Below are 21,009 nucleotides of genomic sequence, written 5' to 3' on the forward strand. Positions count from 1 at the left end.
ACCGCGGCATGGCCGGACCGGGGCTCGGTGTCCGCGGCTCAGCCTCCCGCGGGGGCGGGGGCGGGGGCGGGCTGCCCGGAGGAAGATTTAAACCCCTGGATCAGGCGGACCTAACATGGCCTGCTCTGCCCTGGCCTTGCGTCAGCCCCAGGCCCGGCCAGGTGGATTTTCTTCTGGAAGGTGTCACTCTGAATTGGCAAAGCTGTCCTGCCAGGCAAATTCCCGCTGGCCACAGCTTGCCACACAAGGAACCTATGAAGGACAACGGTTGGGAGCACCGCGAGGCTGAGGCACGGCCCTGAGAGTATGTCAGGCCTGTGGTGGTAACTTAGTCCCTGGGAATCTTTCCAGCAGGTGAATAGAGAAAAAGCAGGAGTGGGTGATTTCTGAGGCAGACTTGTTTTGCTGCTGAAAGAGAATTAGAGAAGTGTCCCCTCCCTTCCCCACGGGGGTGTCAACACCTCTAATTTTCTGTTTTCCCATTAAGTCACTGATCATTCTCTTCCCTAGAGCAGTTCGATGGTTAGAAACGTAGCGAGGGCATTGGCAGCTTTCACTTCAGCATCATCCAGCCCTGCTGAGAGGCACTCGACACACAACAGTGGTAAAAATGCTGGCAGAGGTACGGCCCTGCTCACGCTTGCTCTGCTATCACTCCTGCCGCCAGACGGAGGGAAACTGTACTCCGTGGAGTCTGGGGTTAGAGGAGTCAAAGAGATTGTGAATCCTCAGAGGTGCACATGTTGCCGCTGGCTGGCTTTCCAGCGACGGGGGTTTGAGCTGGTCTCTGACAAGGCAGCAAATCCAGAGCTGCCGTGCTGGGGAATGCTCTGAAACGCTCTGTGCAATCAGGCTCGTTGAGTTGCTGCAGCTCTTCTGTGTGCCAAGTGGTGTTTCTCTTTTGGATGGTTGCGGTGTTAAATGCTCCAGCAATAAAAAGGCTTTGTTGTGGTCTCTGCAGCATTGCTTTTGCTTTGGCTAGCAGCAGCCTTTTTGTTTGAATTAGTGCTTTCCCTGGAGTTGGCTGTGGGGGCATGTGTGGGCTTGTGTGTGTGTGTGTGCGCTTTTACTTGTGGGTGTACATTGGATGCAGCTGTGAACAGGCACTTCTGGTAGGTGCAGCACTTGCCCAAACTCGTTGTTCGTGCATGCCAGAACAACATGCTTTTCCTCACTGTTGGGAGTGCTGGCCGCTATTGTGGGCTTTTAAAAGTGCTTGAGTGAAATTAATAGCCGCTTTTCAGCTACAGACAGAAACTGGTTTGAATCTACCTCAATCCTGTATTTAATTTCAGGAAGTGTCAGCATTCGCTGCATCAAAGGAAGGACCGAGCCACACGCATCCTGACCAGCCGGTGCTGTGGTGGGGTTACAACTGGCCAGGCAGTTCCCTCCTCATCATGCTGCAGGGACTGGCTCACATGCACCAATGTACTGTATAATGCATGAGTGAAGGTCGTACAATGACTTATTCCTTTGGAGCTTTGTAATTTATTTCCTTTGGCACAGGTATCCTGGTGAGTTCTACCTAAGTTTTGGGGCAATCAGCTCAGTCCTGCTACAGGCTGGTAATAGCAACTCCCCAGCTTTTCCTCATCTTCCTCCCATTTATGTCTCCAGGGTTAAAACTCAGTTCAGAATCCCCAGACCAAATTGAATTAGAATTTAACATTCAAAGATTCAGGCTCCCTTCAGGCTCTAAGGAACAGAATGTCATCCTGTCTCGCAGTTAATAGCTGCTGGGTAGTCGTTTCAAAGCCATTTCTTTTCAGTGAGCTCTACCATAGCAAATCCCAGCAGTGAATGTATTTCTGGCCTGGCTGTGCCTTTAATCCCACAGCTGAGTCTTATGTGTGATCTCTTTTGAAATGCTAGATTTTTTTTTTTTTTTAATTCCAGACACGATATTTCTAGGACTTGGCATTTCGAGTGGCAACAGGGATGTTTATAGGAAGAGAACAGAAAGGACAGAAGGACGATGTTGACCTAGCAGCCCTACAAACCTACCGCACTTAATCCACTTATCACTCTGAATTCCTGAAGCAGATAAATGCTGATAACAGTTAAAACACATCACTGGCAGGAGCAGCATGTTCTGTCCTCTAGAAATACATCAATACTGGCAATTGCAAAGCTGTGTGCTACCATGGGGATGAGCATGATATAAGAGCCGAGGAAGCCCTCACTGTTCAGCAGAGTTTTTCCACAGGAGGGTAGTGAGCCTCTGCTCCCTTCTCCCTCCCTGCCCCAACTACCTTGAGATGTGGTTCAGACCTGAGAAATGCTTTCAAACACTGTTGTGACCCCTGAGCCACAGCTGCCTGATCTGTGCCTCCAAATCTTAAATACCAAGTGGGCCCCAAGTGTCTTGTTAGTGCTTTTGATTGTCCTTGCTGCTCAGCATTAAGACCTGTGAGGAGTGATTTCTAGGTGAGACCAGCCCTGTGCAGCTCACATCAGCATGTCTTGGGGAGAGGAGCTGGTTTTGGGTAATCTGACCTAAACCTTCCCTGGAGGAGTGCAGCTGCTGTACCAGCCTTGCAGAGCCACACAAAGCCACTTGCTCCTCTCCCCATCTGTCAGGGGTCTCAGCAAGGTACTGGTGCCATCCCTGGGCTCAGGGCTGCAGTGGCCACAGCTGCATGCCTCCCCCTGTGTCAAGACCCCTTCCTCCAGGAGCCTGTCCCAGGCTGAACAAGAGGAAAAATGCTGTAAACCAAAGGTTGTTTGAAGTAAACCTTGTTCCTAACAAAGTCTGGAGGGATAAAACAACTGATAGGGCTTTTGAATCCATGAAGCTTACAGGCTCATCTGCTGCCTTAGGTCTTTCCCCACATGGCCATGCCTCACCAGTCTCTGCAGCACAGCACCCCATGTGAGTGGGCACCCTTGAAGTTGCAGCAAAGTGCTTTCTTGTGGACAGTGCAGTTGTCTCACAAGAAGTGTGAAAGGAGGAAGCTGCCTAAGGAGAAGTGAAGACCTCTCAGCCACGGGTGTTTTTATGAGTCAGATGCTGCTCAGCTGTTGCATTGCAGATGTCTTAGCTCAAAAAACAAGCGTTCATTGAAAATCAAAGACTCTTCACGAGTATAGGCGGCAGGAGCCTCCCACAAAACGTGGTTTTTGTTCTTCAAAGGACTCTCCTTAGATTTGCCTACAATAGATTACTTAAAGCTTGCCTGCATTGCGAAGCTGATTCAGAGCCAGCATGGTGTGGATCTGAAACAGCCCAGCTGTTCAGGACAAATTCACTGTCTGGTTGTTCTCACTCTGTGAATACGAGTGGCTTCTTCTGAAGGGACCTAGTGGAGAAGTTGGCTGTGGAAGGACATTTTGTGGAGTCAGGGGTACAGTAGAGCCATTGCTCTGTACTGACTACTTACGTGTGTACTGGTTTTCTGTGTTGAAGGCAAAACAGGTGATCCCACACTTGAGTCTTCATGTCACTGTGGAAGGTGACAAAGTTTGCTTCAAATGCATGCGATATTTTACAGTCATCAGGAGGCAAAGCTCTGTGTGTTAAAGTGCTTGCGGTCTAATCTTTGGACACCCACTGGTAGGTCTAACACCATCATTGCAATACAGAGAAATCAACCCTGGTGTGGGGAGGAGCCCGACCAAAAAGCAGAAGAGCTTGGATCTGCCAGGAACTGCTTGCCAAATGCAGTGTGTGTACATCCCGCCTGTCCCTTCGCAAACAGGAGGGGATCAACCAGCTGCCTGGGCGTGAAAATACCTGACAAACCCCCATCTCCTTTGCTTGGATCTTTGTGTCTGGTTGCTTTCTTACAGCCTTTGACCCCCATCATGGCCCCTAATCTAAAAGTCATCTTCCTGTTTCTTTGGTTGCTTCAGTGTGGAGGTAAACAAATATTTTCTTTTTAATTCCTTTTGTTTACTCTCATGTTTTTTCATATTAGAGCATTTCCAGCTGCTATCTTTTGCTAATTTCCAGAGATCCCCTCTAGGAATTTGCACTCTGCTATTTCTGTCTTTTAAGCATTTCAAAGCTAAGAGAGTGAATCCTCAAGAAAGGGGGAATGTGGGAGAGGGGTTAGATAACCTAAATAAAATGGTTTGCCTTTTTCCTTGGTATGTTCTTCTCAAGCTAGTGGCTTCTGGGATAATGCAAGAAGATGGATCTTTCTTTTGTTACAGTACTGCTTAGCCGTGTCTTACATAGAAGCTATATTCACATGTGTTCTGTTATGTAGAGATGAGGAGAAGGATGATGAATGATTTTGAAAAATATGACCCAGAATAAACCGCTTGGGTTATCACTCCCACAGTGTCTGTAGGATTTTGTTACCCCCTTTCCATTATAGTGTAACTAATGTATACAGGACTGAGCATGTCCCTGAGACTGTACTGTATCTCAGTTGCTTTTACAGCCAAGAACCTTTATCCGGTGTTGTAACCTAAGCTCTTCCTTACTGTCAGGCTGTTGTCTCTGGCTATGTGATCTGTAGAGAATTTTCCTTAACAGATGGTACTTCCCAACAGTTCTTTCTGGGCAGTGTCTGTGCCCTCTCTCCATTGTTGCCCCCCCCCACCACGCATCCTCAGTGCTCAGCATTCGGCAGCGCTAAGTCTGAGTTGCCTTTCCCAATGCCAGCTCCTGCTGTGCTGAGGTGACGCTGCTGTTGTGATGCAGCGTTAGTCCATGATGACAGAAAAGCAAGCCTGGCTGTGCTCTGGGACAGCTTTAATACCTTGTTATGAGCCTGTTCATAGATGCAGAACTCCAGGGAATCCCATCAAAAGCATGAATGGAAAAGCCTGCCCATCCCCTATTTTCTCTCTCTACCCTTTTTTCCCTCTTCTCTTTTCATGTCTCTGAAAGAATCCTTTATTTTGTGAGAAGACTTGCGTGTAAGTTTCCAGTTCCCTTTCTCAAAGACCCTCTTCTTAAGGTGCTTTATATGTGGTGTTATATCAGCTGACAAACAAATAGATCTGGAGACTGCCTGATACTGAACCCAGATTTGGCTGGAAAGCCAAAGAAGTCCTGTACCCCAGTCTCCGTACTAGCCTGTGGCTCATTCTTGGGTTTTTTCCCTTTTTATTAAACAAAAGAGGGAGTGAACTGTGGTATAGTTCCCCATCATTGTCTACTGAGTTACAGTGATAATCACTTTAAACTACCTTGTATGTATTAGGAGGAAACACATGAAGGGCATGGTCTCTCATCTCTGCCTAAGATACTGTCATGTATAAATAGTTAAGATCTGCAGTCATCTGCAGATAGTTCCCATATCGAGGCTTGCACTTTGGTTCCATTTTAGAGCAGCAAAGGTTTGGAGTGATGAAATTGTGGCCTATTTCTCATGGCCCTGGTGCTGACCCCTATACGGAATATGCAATTTCCTTCCTCACTTGCCTTTCAGAAATACCCAGTCCCACTGATAACACCTGCTTGCGTACAGCACCTTCACTGCCACAGAGCCATCACACAGCCACACATGGATTCCCAAGCAGGGTTTATACCTTGGCAGTTTCAGGAGATGTCCGGCTAGCATTTATCTTGGAAAATCACTTTCTATTTGCCTTCTGTAAATACGTTCATACACCACTGCAAAATCAGTTCACTTCCTGCTTCATTTCCTGTCTTTCTGCGTGCTGGCGTTGTATGGAGGGACTCACAAGAGAAAAGGGGAAGCCTGTGAATGCAGCAGGCTATCATGGATCAGACAGCAATTACCCAAGAGATGTGGCAGATCACACAGGGCACGTGCTCTGAATCACTCAGCTTCTGACAAGGGCCAACACTGTATGCTATGGGCGTGCTTCCTGGTGTATGGTTATTTTCAGTGTGATCCTGTCTTTGGGGCAGCTGTCCTCTCCTCACTGAAAGTGAGGTTAGGTGACTGCTAACAATTATTACCCTTACAGGGGGAAATGTCGATGTACAGCAGAAACCTCCAATCCAGGTTGCCCTGCTCAAGGAAGGAATATCCATCCCCTGCAAAGTCATCTTCCCTTACATGCCGAAATACACCAAATTTTCAATCTTCTATTACTGGATTAATTCACTGGATCAGAAGACATCTATCTATAGTAGGCAGGAAAATGTAGCCATTCCTTCTGGAGAAGAAAATAAGACTGCTGCCTTATCTTACGACTACAGAATCATGCCGCTTGAAAACACCTCTTCTACTGGCACGTACTACTGCGAGGTCGTATGGAATGATATCCAAAAAACGGGAAAGGGAGTGTTTGTCCTTGCTAGAGGTAAGTGACCAACCAGAAAGGAAGGGCAGGAGGTTAAAAATCAGCTGGATCTGGCTGTGCAAACCTGATCTTTGTTCTTCTTTTTCTACCCAAACATGCTATGAAGTCAGGTACGAATAATGCTTTGTGCCCAATAGTCACTGCCATCAGGGTTGAATGCACTTGGCACAGGTGACCTGTGCTGCTGTTCCCAATGCACAGATGGGGACCTGAAGATGCAGTAATTTATATATGCCCTTCCACAGCCTCCTGGGAGTCAGGATCTATCCAGGGAGCCTGGGCACTGGTCAGATGGTGCTTTTAGGTGTCAGTGTTCAGGAGACAGTGCAGTTTGTCCTTCAGCAGTGTGACAGAGGCAGCTGATAAGGTCAGTCATTAGGGTGCTTGCTCTAATCATGTGTACAGGTTCAGCCTGCTCAGTTTTAGGGCCTCACGAACAGGTTATGCACTCACCGACATGCCTCCCTCTTTTCCATTTGGTACAAGGAGCTGGTTGGCCTGTTAATGAGCACCCTGGAAAGCAAGGGAAAGCTTGATGCAACATAAGAGGAATGTTAAAGGAAAGTGATAAGGATGTGCATGCTGCTGACTGGCTGGATGTGCATTACTGACTGTTGGATACGAAGGACTTGTTAATGTAAATGCAAAGAGGTGTGACGAAGTAGCTTTGCTGTACTGGTCAGAGGATGCCTACAGTACCCACCCTCTCAGTTCATGTGGCCTGTGTGCTTTCCACCATCTTCCTGCTCCTATCACAAAAGACCTTTGCCAGCCTCTATCTACCAAATTTCTTGGCTCTCATAGTTATGTCACCTTCCTCTGTGAGGTGGAGCTGCTTATATACCCTGTGCCTTCTGTGTGATTTTGCAGCTGCACCCTGCTCTCTGTTCAATCAAAGTACATTTTGAAGGGTGTGTGTGTTTCTGCCACCATATTCTGCGCTCCTGTATTTTTGTTTTCTCAAGGTTCTTTCTTTCCAGGCTTAAAAATACGGCAGGGTTGTAACTTCCACTCACACTGTGAACCTTTTTCCTTCTTTCTTACAGATACAGGGTACATAAATACCTCTTATGGGTGGGAAATCCTCGTTACCCTTACTGTTCTTCTTGCTGTATTGAGCGTCACCGCAACAGCTCTGCTTCTGTGGAAAAGAAAGGCAAGTAATAACCAAATGAAAAGCAATACCTGACCCATTCTAGGAATTAATTCCATTTGCTTCTAACTTGGCTGAATTGGAAGTCCCCATGCTGAAATTCTCCATGCTGGGTGTCTGATCCAGTTTATTTTCTTAAGTTCAGTTTTTCTGAGAAGGAAAGATTACAGGAAAGACTAAAACGAGTGAGTGATTTGTCCATTAAAGAAATTCTGGCAATCATTTTGACTACAGCATGCTCTGCTTTAGAGCAAGGATTTGACACAGGGCAAGAAGTCACACTAGCGGTGTGCTGACCCTGAGAATATTCAAGGAGATGTAGCCTTGTGATGGGATTTTGGAGAATTGCCGTTTGTGCATACTCAGTCATGGCTTCTGTCAGTTTACCAGTTCAGCTGTCTAAAACCCCTGTGAAGGGGCCAGTTAGACAAGTAATGTCCTGTGCACCCAAGCAAGTCTGTTACAAGCCTGATGGCAGGAATTTCCCTATTTCTAATCCTCTTTCAAGATGGAGAATGCTCTGTTTCAAGGAGACTGCAGCTGCATTCCTGAGCTCGGGCACCATAGAAGAAAAAATCTGCAGTGTGATGGGGATGGGGGCCAAAGCCTTGGGCATCTGTTTGACAGAGAAAACATTAAGAGACAGAGTGAGAGGGGAAGGTCAGAACAAGAATCTCAAGGAAGCCTGTGTGGAAATTACAAGTAACTGGGGAAAAAAAGAAGAGGGAGGGAGAAAGATCGGACTATATGATCCCCAGGGACACCTTCCATCAGCAGTGATTCTGTGAGGCTGGAAGAATGAGCCTTGGGGGGAAACTGGGGCTGGAATCTGGAGTGAGAAAACACTAGGAGGATCTTCAGACTGGATTGACAGAGCCCCTTGGGTGAGCAGACTAGTGTCCCAGGTTGGGACCAGCTGGGTAAGGAAGTGCAAGCTGGGAAGCTGAGGGCAAAGGGGTGCCAGGAGTGGGGAAGAAAGGATTTGGAGAGTGGGAGAAGAAAAGCCGAAAGCAGAACTGGAAGATCTGGATGAGATGGGCCCTGTGGAAAAACCTCTGGAGTCGTGATATTGGAATCCCTCTTGTTTGGCGAAAGCCTACTGCTTCTAATACTGCCACCCTCAGGTGTTCAACTAGCATCATCTGCATTCTTCCAGAGATCTCAAGTCTGGCTTAATAATAGCCTTACATCTTTTAGAATGGAATTTGGGATTGTTGTTTTCTAGGTAGAGTACACCCCGTAACTCCAAGCTGCTCTCTGCCACCACAACAGCAGACTCTCTGCATGCATTTTTATGTGGAGGCTGTGCTGTGTGTACAGTCCTTCAGCTCCAAGGAGCATCAGGCTTCAGCACACACAGAGATCATGAGGTTGAAAACAGAATGGCAGCAGTTGGCAGCCCAGCTAATCTCACAAGACTTACCTTGCAGGCAGTCTGATGCAGGGGAAGGAGTGTAAGAGGCAAAGGGAGTTAGCTGAAGACAGGCCCCCATCTCTGTTTGCCTTGACAGTGTCTCTGTGGGGATGAGGAGGGGAGGCACTGTCATGACTCACCAACTGGCATCTCTAGGTTTTGAGGTGGGCCAGCAAATCTCAGACTTATGGCCTTTCCTTGGGGTCTGAAGAGATTTTGCAGTCATTACATTTGCCCTCCTGCAGAACACAGCCCATATTTCTCACCACAGCTTGCTCAGACCTGCTGGTTTAAAAATGTTTATCTTTAAGAGAAGCTATTTAGCATCCTCCTTAGTTACTAATGGACTGGAAAGCAGTTTGTCGTATTCATGTGATGTGAATATAATCATCCCACTTCTTTCTGAATTAGAACAGAGATACTTAGCAAAGCCTTCTGCCTTTTCTGCCTCTTCTTTTGCTTGCTGAGCAGGGCTAACCCTTCTCTGTGTGTGAATGGAATGTGTTCAAGGAGAACTCATCTGATGCAAGAAACATTTCAGATGCAGGGACCTTCTTCCTTCAGCTCCGTGCTGGACTTGTGCATTAATGTATCACTGACTATATGTCACCATTAATGATTATCGGGTGCTCTTCTGTAGACTGTGTATTAGGAAAAGCTTCCTTACCAAATGCTGATAAAAGTAATTGCATTTTGCCTCTCTGAAATTCCTCTCTGCTCTAGGACCAAGGCCCTGCTTCACTCCCTGTCCCATAGAATTGTTCTATGCTGTTAAATACTTAAACCCTTCCAGTAAGGTTTCAGTGGTGAAAGTGCTTGATATGTACACACAGAGCCCAGTTCTCCTTTCCAATGCTCCAGTGTAAGTCACTGGACTCTACACTTAACCCTGCGGTGAGGAAAGTAACCAGCACCTGTTGTGCAGACACTCCCAGCACTCTTTCCTGTGGAAGCATTCAGGAGGTGTGCAAACAGCTGGCTTTGATATGACATTGGTGTTCATTTTAGCTTTGGGGAGATATGGTTTTCTCCAAGTGTGTTATTTGGTGTCTTGTGCTGTGCAGGTGTTGTGCCCTAGAAGGAACCAGTCAAATATCCTGAGACAGAAGGTGGAAACGCAGCTCCCTTCAGCCAGCCCACCATCACCACCTCCTGTTTATGATGTGAGTACCAGGATCACCCTTCATCCCTTCTGTCCACATCGTGGTACAACCCTTCCTTTCCCTGCCATGGTACAGACAATGCCAGTATCATGATGTGAAACATAAGCAATACCCTCATACCATCCTGGTCTTAGTGACCTTGCCCTGCTTAGCTTTCCTCAGGACTGGGTGTGTCTTCATTCTGGTCCTAGTCATGGCCTCCCCAGTGCCCGAGCCTTGCCCCATGCCCTGCTGAGCAGCAGCCTTCCCTCTGCCAGCAGCACAAAGCATCAAGTGTGAGGCCAGAGAGGGGTCCTAGTGGAAGAGGTAGAAGGGTCTCCAAAAGTCGAGAAGGAGAGGGACTCTTCAGCCCCACTTTGTACTGCAGAGTGTCTCAAGGACATGCCCTTCCCAACTGGAGAATGATGGCTCAGGAAAGGGGCAGAGAGGTGTGCTCCCCTGAGCAACACCCAGCTGTTTTGAATTTCTGCTGTGGCACCTTCACTGGTGCCTGTGTCACAGTCCACTGCAGTCCTGAGCAGGCACACTAGCTAGCAGGGGGAGATGGGCAAGAAGAAAGTAAAGGGAGTTTCTTTTTCTAAGCATTTCCCTTTTCATTGCATAGGAACTCCTTTTCCATTTCCCAACCTGAGGAATGGCTAACTGCTCCCACTCCTCGAGCCCAGTAGCTGCAGTGTCATAGGTAGTAGGATTGAAGTGGCTCCCCTGAAATGTCAGGTCTAGACCTCAGCTACCTCAAGTAACCATGACTCCTAATCCCATTTATAACCTGTCCAGCTCCATTTTAAATGGATTCCTTTTTCTCCTTTTACTCCCATGGGATGGCTGCTCCACTAAGAAGGGAAGGGTTTGTTTTTTTTTTTTTTTGCTTGTGATCTGTAGGACCAACAAGGAAGAATAAAATGAAAGTGAGTAGAGAAGGATGTTGCCTGAATATTAGGAAACCTTTCTGTCTGTGAGGTCTATAAGGGCTGGAAAAGTCTCTCCAAGGAAAACCTGTGAGCTCTGCTGCATTAATCATTTAAACTAAACAAAGCAAAGCTCTGGAGAATGTACTACAGAGAGGAGGAAAGCTCTGCCAGGGAGGCAGGAGACCTGATCAGGGGCAGTTATCTACAAGAGGATGGGCCTGCCCCTTCTCATTCTCACTGTGGGGGGGTGAGGGGGCACCATTTTGTGGCCCTTTAATTTTTGGACTAGCAGTTTAAAAGATGGTATTGTATGTGATATGTTTGTTCTGGGCAAAAGGCAATGCTTTGGGTAAAGGAGGTTGCAGGTTATAAACCTTTTCATTTGTATCAAGTAATTTCTTTTTAATTCAGGCTTATAAAAATCCGAATGGGTAGTTTCCTGCTGAAGTGGATGATTTCTGCAAGGAGACAAAAAAAAATCAAATCCATTTCTCGCTCAGTCGGCCTCGTCATGCATCCTTAGCTCCATCTTAATTACATGTTTCATCATGTTGTTCTGTTCAGGCTCCACTAAGGCTAATATAGCAAGCCAGCAGAGCCAGCCTTAGGCACAGGCAATCCCAGGAGCTGGCTGGGCCCCTGTGCTTGTGGGAGCCCTATGGACCTGGCCCAACCAGCCTTCCTGCGAAGCCTGTTAACCACACACCAGCTGTGCAGGGCTCCTGGCCAGCCCGGTGTGTGGGGCAGGTGGCTTGGCCCTCTTTGGCAGGGCTGCAAGCAGCTGGGACCATCTCCTGCGTGCTGGGGGGTATGAGTCTGCCCACTGCAGTTTCCTCTATTGAGGAGCAGCTGCTGCAGTGGGGGGGGGGGGGCTCGAAGCAGCAACTCCTGCTCCAGACAAGGCACATGGTGAGAGCAGGGCTGTGAGAGCAGTGAGCACAGCCCTGCAGGGCATAATGGGTAGGGGGTGAGAGCCCTGGGATGGAAACCTGCATTGGATGGGCCCTCAGGACAGGCAAAGGGAATAGAAAATTGACAAACCTGATTTCCTTAGAATGGTAACTCTGGTGCCCCACTGCTAAATTTTGTTGGGGCTCTGCATGGTCTAAACCCAGCCCTGCAAACTGAAACTAGGTGAGTTGTGAAAATCTACTGGTGGGTGTTGAACTCAGTGCTTAATGCATGGGAAGGGAAAAAATCTGTGCTCAGCATTGGGGTAATCTAAGGCAAGGAAAAAAAGGAAGGACAAGTGAGAAGTAACTCCCAGTGATGAGATAAAGGAGGTCAGAGATCAGGGGACTGGACAGGAGGCCAGCACATGCCAGCTGTGCTATCTGTGTGGGAAAGCAAGAGGCTGGAGTCTGGAGAAAAATCAGGTCAGGGAACCACAGTGTCCTTGCAGGCCTGAAGCTGGGAGCAGAAGCAAGAGGAGGCAGCACTGGACATCAAAGTAACAGATGCTGTTGGAACTGCCTGGCACAGCTCATTAAATACTCTGTGTTATCCCACATGGTAGCTGGGCTCATCCCTGGTGTGGGAAGGGTCCTAACACACGTTCTGCAAAGCTGTCCTGCTGAACATTCCTGGGAGAAAATACCTTCCCCAGTGGCTCTTCCAGGTGCCACTATTTACCTTGTGGTCCCTGGGGGTGGCTGTATGCAGTGAAAAGCATACAACGTAGCAAAAGGCCTGATAATAAGGGGGCAGCTTATTACAAATGCACTTTGTTTTCTCTATAGCGCCTTCCTTGACCTCCTTGACCTCTCTGTCCTCCTGCAGCCGTAGAGTAGCTCTACCTTACTGCACTGCCCGGAACCAAACCTGTATATCCTCTGACTTCCAGCTTAGCTGCTTAGTTAATGAGCAGCTTGGAAATAACAATCTGAGGGACTTGCTTCATCTGCTTTACACTTCAAACAAGCTTTTTTGAGCAGCAAACAGAACTCCTGCAGTGCAGCTGCAGTCAGGTTCCAGAGCACAGGAGCTTTTCCAGGTGTGAGGGAGACAGGAGGCTGCTCAGGGATAGGAAAGCATCTGTCAGCAGGGAGGAGAGTGGCCTGTGTGCCTCCACTGTAACACTCGCAGGTGATCAGTGATCAAGTAAAAGTAATTAACTTGCAAATGTTGGTTGGAGACACCAGCTCTCCAACTGGCTGAAAAGGACCAGCATTGTTAACAGCCTCCATGGGAAGAAGGCTTATGGGGGGAAAGGAATCTTTTTTGGGGGATTAAACACCTCCTTGCTTGCAAGTGGCTTCAGACTGGAGTAGAGACAGAGGCTGCCTGTCCTGCCAAGGGGACATGGAGCCAGGCTTCTGGAAACTCAGCACATAAGATGAGGTCCTCACTGTGAGCATCACAAAGAGAATTGAAAATGAGGAGGGGAAATAGAATTTTCTGTGTGCATATGTGCGCATGCAAATAGTGGGGATGTCTGAGTAGGCAAACGAGGTTTTTGGGAGCAGGAAGCAGACAGATGAGTAGCAGTGGGAATGTGAGAGCCGTGTGGTGCCCCATTCACTGTGGCAAACTCATGTCTGACTGCCTGTTTATTCCAAGGCCCACTCCCCAGTGCTGCTTCTCTACCCTCTGGTCCTGTTCAAAGCACTGTCCTGCTAGCCACGATCCTTAAAGATGCTGAGTGTTTGCAACTCCGGATGAAATAGTGAGGGTTCAAGTGATTGGCAGCCCCCAATGAAGCCTCCATGTTTTGCTCATCCTTCTCACTGCATTACAGGGCAGCTTGCTCTTGCTACTAATACCATCTGCCCCTCTTGCAGCCGGAGCTCCTCCCATCTTCCTGTTGCCAGAGAAACAGCCACCTTGGCAACCTGCTGTCATCCTTGAAACACACATGGAAAAGTCCTCCTGATTGTTATGTTTGATCCTTCAGGCAGATCTGGAATATCACTCAAACTGACATGCATCTCCTGTGACACAATTACCTGGGGGACAATGGGTGCATATGCATGCAGGGCGTGTGTGTTTGTGTAGCTGTGTGGGACCATGGTAATGTTTGAGGGCCTGGGAGCATATGGATTTCTTTTATTATTCTTTGCTCACTCAAAGAAGCAAGGAGAGTTCTGGCTTGGGAAAAAACCCCCAACAGACAATAAACAGAAATGGAGTTCATTTTCAACAGCGTCTGTGCTTCAGGACCCCCAGCCTCTCCTGTTTTCTCACCTGTGTGTCCCCAAAATAATCATGAACGAGAGCTTGTGGTTGTCAGGCACCTAAACAGGCTTGGGCTATGCAGAGCCCTGCCCCTTACCTGTGGTCCCTCTGGTGCAGAACGTTGTTCCATGTGGCAAAGGGGTCTTTATTCTGCATTCTGGGACAATTTTGGAGCAGAGGGAGGCAGGGGCATTGGCATTCTTCTCCACTGCCTTACACAGGGTAGGTAACATCAAAGCCTGTCTCTGTAAGTCTGAAAAAAGGTGATGCAGCTGCACTCCAGGGATTTCAGGAGAAAAGGATTTTCTGTTTGCCTAGGTTAAGCTCGGGAACTTCAAAATTTTGGAGATGGCAGGGATTCCTAAAAAACATCAGGCATGAGATAGGGGGACAACCCAGGGGGTAATTAGTTGGCTTAAACCTGAGTGTTTTATTTGACCCCTACTTTCTTCTCTCTTCTCTGTGCAGAGCCTGGATGTGCAGCAAGTTGATGTCTATTCTAGCCTCGAGAACAACACAAACAACCCATCACACAGAAAGAATCGTCCAGGGAAGGTAAGGGCCAGGGCTGTGTTTTTGGAAAGTTCCTATATGCCCTGGGAACAGGGGAAAAGAAACCCCACACAATCCCATGACCTAGCAGGCAGTAAGTGTGTCTCCAGTCCCACCAAAAGGGGAAAACGGAACGTGGCATGCACTCACCAGCTGGGCTGCACACGTAGCCTATCTTCCCTCTTCCAGCAGCACCCTGGCTCCTGCAGCTCTACCGGTTCTGGCACTCATGGTTTTGTGCAGATGTTTTGCTGCATGACAAATGCTGAAAGGCATTGAGGGGTTTGGGATCACTGCTCCCTCTGAACAAGACGGGCATTCATGAAGAGTTGGACAGGTGCTGGTCCCATTATTGGCCTTGCCAGATTATTTAGGTAGCTGAGACATCCTCTGGGCTGAAGGAATCTGTGCACCAGCAGCAGATCCTGAACACAACTTTCCTCTCATCAGCATTAAGAACCTGAGAGTCATTTCGTGGTAGCAGAAGCTAAGATGGTTTGAGCAGAGGCTGGGCTTATACAATCTCTGCTGTCAGCTCTCATGCTCAGAAAAGGCAGTGTGGGTATGTTTTGGACTTGGATCTTCTTGTTGAGCTGAGAATTGTGAGTGAGAGACAAGGAACTAAATTCACTAACAGTGAAAATAGAGGCAGCTAGGAATATGCAGGTGTAAATTGATTGTGGGGGCCACATGAAGCAGATCAGAGGCCCACACAGCCTTCTACCCTGTCTTTGGCAGGAATCAGCTGTTTCATATGGACAAAACTTGCATCAGGCACCCCAGGGAACATTTCCTTCCTGTCCTCAGAACTTAATTTTTCTTTTCTTCTCCAGACCTTTTATCTGCTTAAAAAATATATTGTCTTCCAATGCTAGAAAATGTTCCTGAAAAATGTCTGCTGCTTCCTCCCACTAATGTTGTATTGGAGAGAGCTCCCCTGGTTGTACCATCCCTCTCTTTCATGAAGGACAGTATTTTCCAGTGTCCGTGATGTTTTCACAACTCCCACCTTTTAGGAAAAGGTGGTCTAAAATAATGCAACCCCCTTTGTGTCAGAGCTACTTGCCACATGGTCTGGTCCCATGGCCACTGGCTTCCTGCAGTTACTGCTGTGGCACCACCATGGTGGTGGTAGCAAAAGCAGTGGCAGGTCCCTGACTATTAGGGGAAGGATGGGTTGTTCTATATAGGCTTGTCTTATACGATGCACAGGAAAAGACAGCATCCCTGCATTTGTGTTTTGCTGCATTTTGAATTAGTTGGATAGGGTCCTTCTTTCTGATCCTGTTTATTCTTCTGTATACCTTTACCAGCTGCCCCCTTTGAAATTATTCAATCTGGATGGTAAGATGAAGTATGTGTGGGGTTTTTCCCTACCAGGGAGCTGTCTGGGCTGTGCTGAGTTGCTTGTGTGTGGCCCACACTATTCAACTGCTGCTTGGAGGGACAGAGGGTCTGTAAAACAGAGCAGCAACAAAGCAACAGCAGAGGAGCATCTGTGTGTGAATGGGTCTGGTGCTGGCAGTCTCGGCCAGGGTGGAGTAAAGGTCAAAGCAGAGATGGGAGAAAGAGAGGAGAAGAAAGCAAAGAGGGGATGGGATGAACTCTCACACTGAGAGCAGACAACTCCAAGTGTCCTCAGTTCTTGTGTTGGTCTGAAGGAAGGGAAGTGTGAGTGGCAGGATCCCATGAGCTCAGCACTGGAGAATTTGCACTATCCACTATGGTTGCAAGCACCTTGATCAGCTTCCCTTAGTCATCCTGGGCTGTGACCACCTGAGACACTTGTGCTCCAGCTGTCTTTGCCAGAATATAAGAGGAAATTTTCCCTAAGAGTGAGACTTGTGGGTCAGTGGGTTTGGCCTGTGAGTGGGAGCTGAGATTGCTGAAGCATGGCTGACGCTGCTTCAGAGGGCCCAGCCCAACCCTTGCTGCGGGATGCTGCGCCTAGAGGGGGAGCTGTAAAGGGAAGCAGGGCAGAAAGCCTTTGCAAAGAGCATTTGCATGCTGTCACTCTGGACTGTTGGCCCGTTTGGATAGCAAGGGGTTAATCCTGCATGCTTTGGAGGTGCCTCCACTCAGCACTTTTGTAGTGTTTCCCTTTGGTGGTGGCAACAGAGAAATTGCTAGTGTAGGTAGGGCTTAGTTCAGCCGGTGGCATTTTCAGCTGCTTGCTATGTAACCTTGCTTACAGCAGGCCTGTGCCACACAGCACTTAAAATATCAGTCTGTCAGCGCCTTGTCTACACAAGGAACGGTCGTGAGGAATAGACTCAACTGTTGAAGAAACAGGATTGAGGAGGTCAGGGAATTCCTCCTTCACAGAATCCAAAGTGATTTATTTTCTTACTGAGTCCAATTTTCCCTCCCCTCCCTGTCTGACAGTTTTTTTGGGGAAGAGTGACTAGTAAAGGAGGCATCTTTATCCCTTGGGCTGGATTAGTCACGTTCGTCTCTGGTGGAGCAACATTTCTCACTGTAGTGACTTCTGTTTCAGCAGATCACTTATAGCCATTTCTAACAGAACAAACGTCAGTGTCTGCTTATTAAGAGCTAATTAATCATCTTTTGAATAATTTTCCTCCTTTTTTTTTTTCTTCTTTTCATCATTCTGCAGATACCTAAGAAGCAAGAAACTCTAGAAGAATCCTCTGATACATTGTATGAGAATATCTAACAGGAAAGATATCTGACCCTATGTGGACCAGACATCTTTCTGTATGGCAGAACTACTCTCTTACATCCCAGATGAGATGCAGATACATGCAGAGATCCACAGTGACTTCAGAGCACAACCACGAGGGGATTGTGGACCCCTGGCTCCTTCTAAACTGCCCTTCATTAACAACAGAATGTATCTGTTAAAATCCCTCGGGGCTCAGTCTGCATTGATGCAGCAAAGCTATTTTGCAGCAAAGCTGTTTGATGCAAAAGAAAAGCTGCTTTTGTCAAGCACTTATCTTGGGAATGGGCAATCTGTGAAGGTTTCTCTCACCTGTCCCGGCTGAAATACTTAACTCTCGATCCTCTTCAAGTGGTAGGACAATCCAGAGACCTCTCTGCTTGCTGACTTGATGTTCCAATCCTGACCTGCAGCCGTCCATCTGATCCTGTGCTTGTGGCTTTGCCAAAATGGCCATCAGGACTTCATGCATAGTTTAAACCAGATCCAAGCATCCACCTGTCTATTTTCTCTTTCTCAGGAACGACACCGCAAACACGCTTTCTCATAATCTGCTAATCCCATCAAGTAGTCACAGATGCCTGCTGTGACCTTACTCGGGCCGACTCAAGTCAGTGCCTCCAAGTAAATGCTTCCCCTTCAGCAATATCAGCACTACACGGTGAGGACTGGATGCACTGACAAATAAAGGCGGGGAAAAGGAACACAGAGAAAATATCCCTTTCTGACAACATGTCTCGGTGACAGTGCCCATTCCAGAACAAGGAAGAGGAGCAAGGAGGTGGGAACGTGAGGAAACTCCCTTGCTAGGGCTTCCTAAGCCAGGCGGGTCTGCGGCCAGGTTCCAGCCCACAGAAGTCCAAGTGGAGCTCTGCAGTTTCCTTTTCTTCTTGGCAATGGCCGTTGTTATCACTTGGGATTTCGAACCTGTGTGGGAGCAGGCATGGTACCTCTGCCCCACCAAAACCAGTAGGTTTGCCTTTGTTTCAGCTGGCCGCTTTTTTTACTCCCCCACCATACATTATTGGCCAGGGAGACCAGTTCTGAAACTTAGAATGACTGGAGGAAAGGAGGAGGGAGGCCTTAGAAGTGAACTTTCTATCCAAATTCTTTCTCCCCTGTCAGCTGGAACTTGCCTACCATTTGTGCTGATGCATATTCTGGTTCTGATAGGGAAGAAGTTACATTAAATATCCGTATAACACGATCAAACCAGTGGATCAAAAAGCTGAGGCTGTTTTATCTCATTTTAAAACAACAACAACGAAATAACAACCAAACAAAACCAACCCAAAATAAGAATATGCAGCATAACTTGAGAGGAATTGTAGAAACCTCTTTAAAGAAGAAGATCAAATTAAAATTGAGCTCCAGGGTCATAGGACCCTCTCTAGCTGAAGATAATGTTGCTATGTATCAGAGATAGAGGCTATGGAAAATGTCTCCGGGGCCTCCAACCTTCCTATACTATGTTTAAAGAGATAATCCGCTTATTGCTTTGCTCTTTTTATTAGAAGAGATTTCAAACATGCAATTTGGACTTTCTTTAACCACAGAAAAATGCTCTTTCTCTTCCCAGTGCTGAGAAATTCACTTCAGAAAAAGCAATGAATGGACAGCATGGCTTATTAGACCCATTTATAATTTGTTAAGTGATCACAACAATTATAAATATTTTTGACGCAAAAATTTTTAGATTTTACTAATATGACCAGGAAACATTTGTGTTCACAGAAGAATTTACAGAGGATTGTAGAGGTTTAACAATTCCTTTCCTTAGCAAATTTGAAGAAATGATGAGATGAATTATAAATATGTTGCAGTATGGCAATAAAATATTCAGCAGATGCTGGTGGATTAGATGAAAAGTAAAAACTTTCAAAATAATGATGCTTAGGTTTTGTGTTTTGTTTTTTAAATTTTATAAATGCTAAAAATACTGGGTGCTACTGGAAATTTCCTGGCAAGGATCTCTCTTTGCAGTGAGTTGATTTGTCTTGTGTTTCTGTTACCTTTTTAAGTAGCATGTTTCTTACATTTATGCCTGAACAATTCTATATATTAAATAGCTGAAGCTGTTTAAAATAAAACATGAGAGAAAGAACAGTATTTGGAATGGAAAATGCTATTCTAGAACAGTCAGTGCTAAAGTACTGGAAGAATCACACCAGGTTTTGATCAATTAAGTGAAAAAGTAAAAATTTTCAAGAAACACTGGCAACTGTGGGGATTTGGGCTGTGTGCCAGACCTTGTCACAGTCGGGGTGGGGGTCGATGCGTTGATTTCAGTGGCTTTCAGGTTGGCCCTGTGAGGAAGGCTAAAAGGCTGCTGCATGAGAAAAAGGAAGTTTAAAGCTATGTAGCCACAATCTAAAATCACTTCTTTAGCATCATGCACCATGGGCAGCCACAGCAGCAACAGCTTGTGTGAGAGAGAAAAGCATAAAGCAGAAGGCTGTGAGAGCAGGGATGTTTTTAAATGGTATGGAGTTTTCCAAGGTGGTATGAGGAAATGCCTGAAGGCACAGGTAGGGAGACTAGGAAATATAATTTATATAATATTGGTATAGCTACTTTGTAGCAGAGATTTGTTCAGGGAAAAGGCAGTCATTTGATCTTTTTGTTGTCATTTGGTCTTTTTGTCTTACCTGTCTCTGTGGCCCATGAGAATAGGTGCAGAAAATGAGTATTACTAGCAAGAGGAAATGTGTTCGTTTCTAAGTTCTAGGCAATTGGGGAAAAGAAAAAAAAAAAAAAAGGCAATTATGGATCAGTTTCCCCAGCTCCACAAATGTGGGAAGCAGTGACTGGCTTACTGTGTTCACCCTACACATTTTGCTTTAAAGTGAATGGTGAGAATGGATTCCTCTTAAAAACTGTGTCTCTAAGGGCCTCAGCTCCCCCCAGGATGGTGCTGTTATGCACAGAGCAGGCCCCCTGGTTATAGTGGTATAACCTTTGATTCCCAGGTGTTGAATTATCCTTTTCTGTTGACAGGATTTCAGGGAAGTGGAGACCTGTTATCAAAGTAAGCAGTGGTGTGAGGTGGAAATGCACTGCCTTGCCTTCTTCTAAAGGAGGTGCTGTGTTAGGACTAGGATCCTTTGCCCTCTTCACCAGACACGAGCCTTTGGTCCTGAGAGTGCATTGCTGCAAAGGGTATTGGTGACACTGAGGTCATCTATTCCCTTTAAATGGACTCCTTCATTATGCTTTACAGCAAATCTTCATTTGAGAAGGCAGAAACCAGAGTGCACTTGAGAGCTTTGTTGGTTTGATCTTTTTCTGCAGAGGACAAGCTCTTGCATGGGTACTGTTTTGTCATATGAAACAGTGCAAACTATATTTTGCCTTTATCTGCAGACAAGACCTTACTGTGGTGGATAACGCCAGTGAAACACATGTTCAAAGTGTTCTCCTTCATCACTTCTCTTCTTTAGCCTTCTCAGGAATGTCTCTACTGCAAATCATCTCTAAATACCCAGCTAGGGCTGGTTCTTTATCAAGGGAAGTGCTTGACCGAACATCACCCAAGAAAAATGGTTACTATGGCTCTGGTTTGCACTGCTGTCCTACCCAGCAGTGCCCAATGGGTGTGCGAGTTGGGGCCAAGGGCAGGGATCTCTTGTTCCAGCTTGGCTGTCTCTTGGAAAGACTTGGTGTTCCTTCAGCCTTTGGCCATGCAATATTATGACCCTGTGAGACAAGGATTTAGGGAAGGCAGTGAG

At 46.8% G+C, this 21,009-nt stretch overlaps 1 protein-coding gene across 9 annotated transcripts; it reads left to right on the forward strand.

The window, feature by feature from the left end:
• NFAM1 (NFAT activating protein with ITAM motif 1) lies at positions 1 to 19,390 on the forward strand. 9 transcript variants are annotated; one of them, XM_039571007.1, is made up of 8 exons: positions 535 to 622; positions 1,296 to 1,517; positions 1,900 to 3,862; positions 5,893 to 6,231; positions 7,278 to 7,387; positions 9,863 to 9,961; positions 14,515 to 14,601; positions 17,216 to 19,390. In XM_039571007.1, the coding sequence occupies exons 3-8, from the start codon at positions 3,475 to 3,477 to the stop codon at positions 17,273 to 17,275; spliced, it is 1,083 nt and encodes a 360-aa protein (XP_039426941.1). In that variant the 5' UTR covers positions 535 to 622; positions 1,296 to 1,517; positions 1,900 to 3,474; the 3' UTR covers positions 17,276 to 19,390. The 9 variants fall into 9 exon arrangements, with proteins under 9 accessions (XP_020440439.2, XP_020440440.2, XP_020440441.2 ...); XM_020584850.2 differs by lacking the exons at positions 1,296 to 1,517; positions 1,900 to 3,862 and adding an exon at positions 1 to 354 and having other exon boundaries at positions 511 to 622; XM_020584851.2 differs by lacking the exons at positions 1,296 to 1,517; positions 1,900 to 3,862 and adding an exon at positions 1 to 354 and having other exon boundaries at positions 516 to 622.
• The last annotated feature ends 1,619 nt before the right edge of the window (positions 19,391 to 21,009 follow it).

The sequence above is a fragment of the Corvus cornix genome, chromosome 1A (genome assembly GCF_000738735.6).
Source record: "Corvus cornix cornix isolate S_Up_H32 chromosome 1A, ASM73873v5, whole genome shotgun sequence".
In the NCBI taxonomy this organism is placed as follows: Eukaryota; Metazoa; Chordata; class Aves; order Passeriformes; family Corvidae; genus Corvus; species Corvus cornix.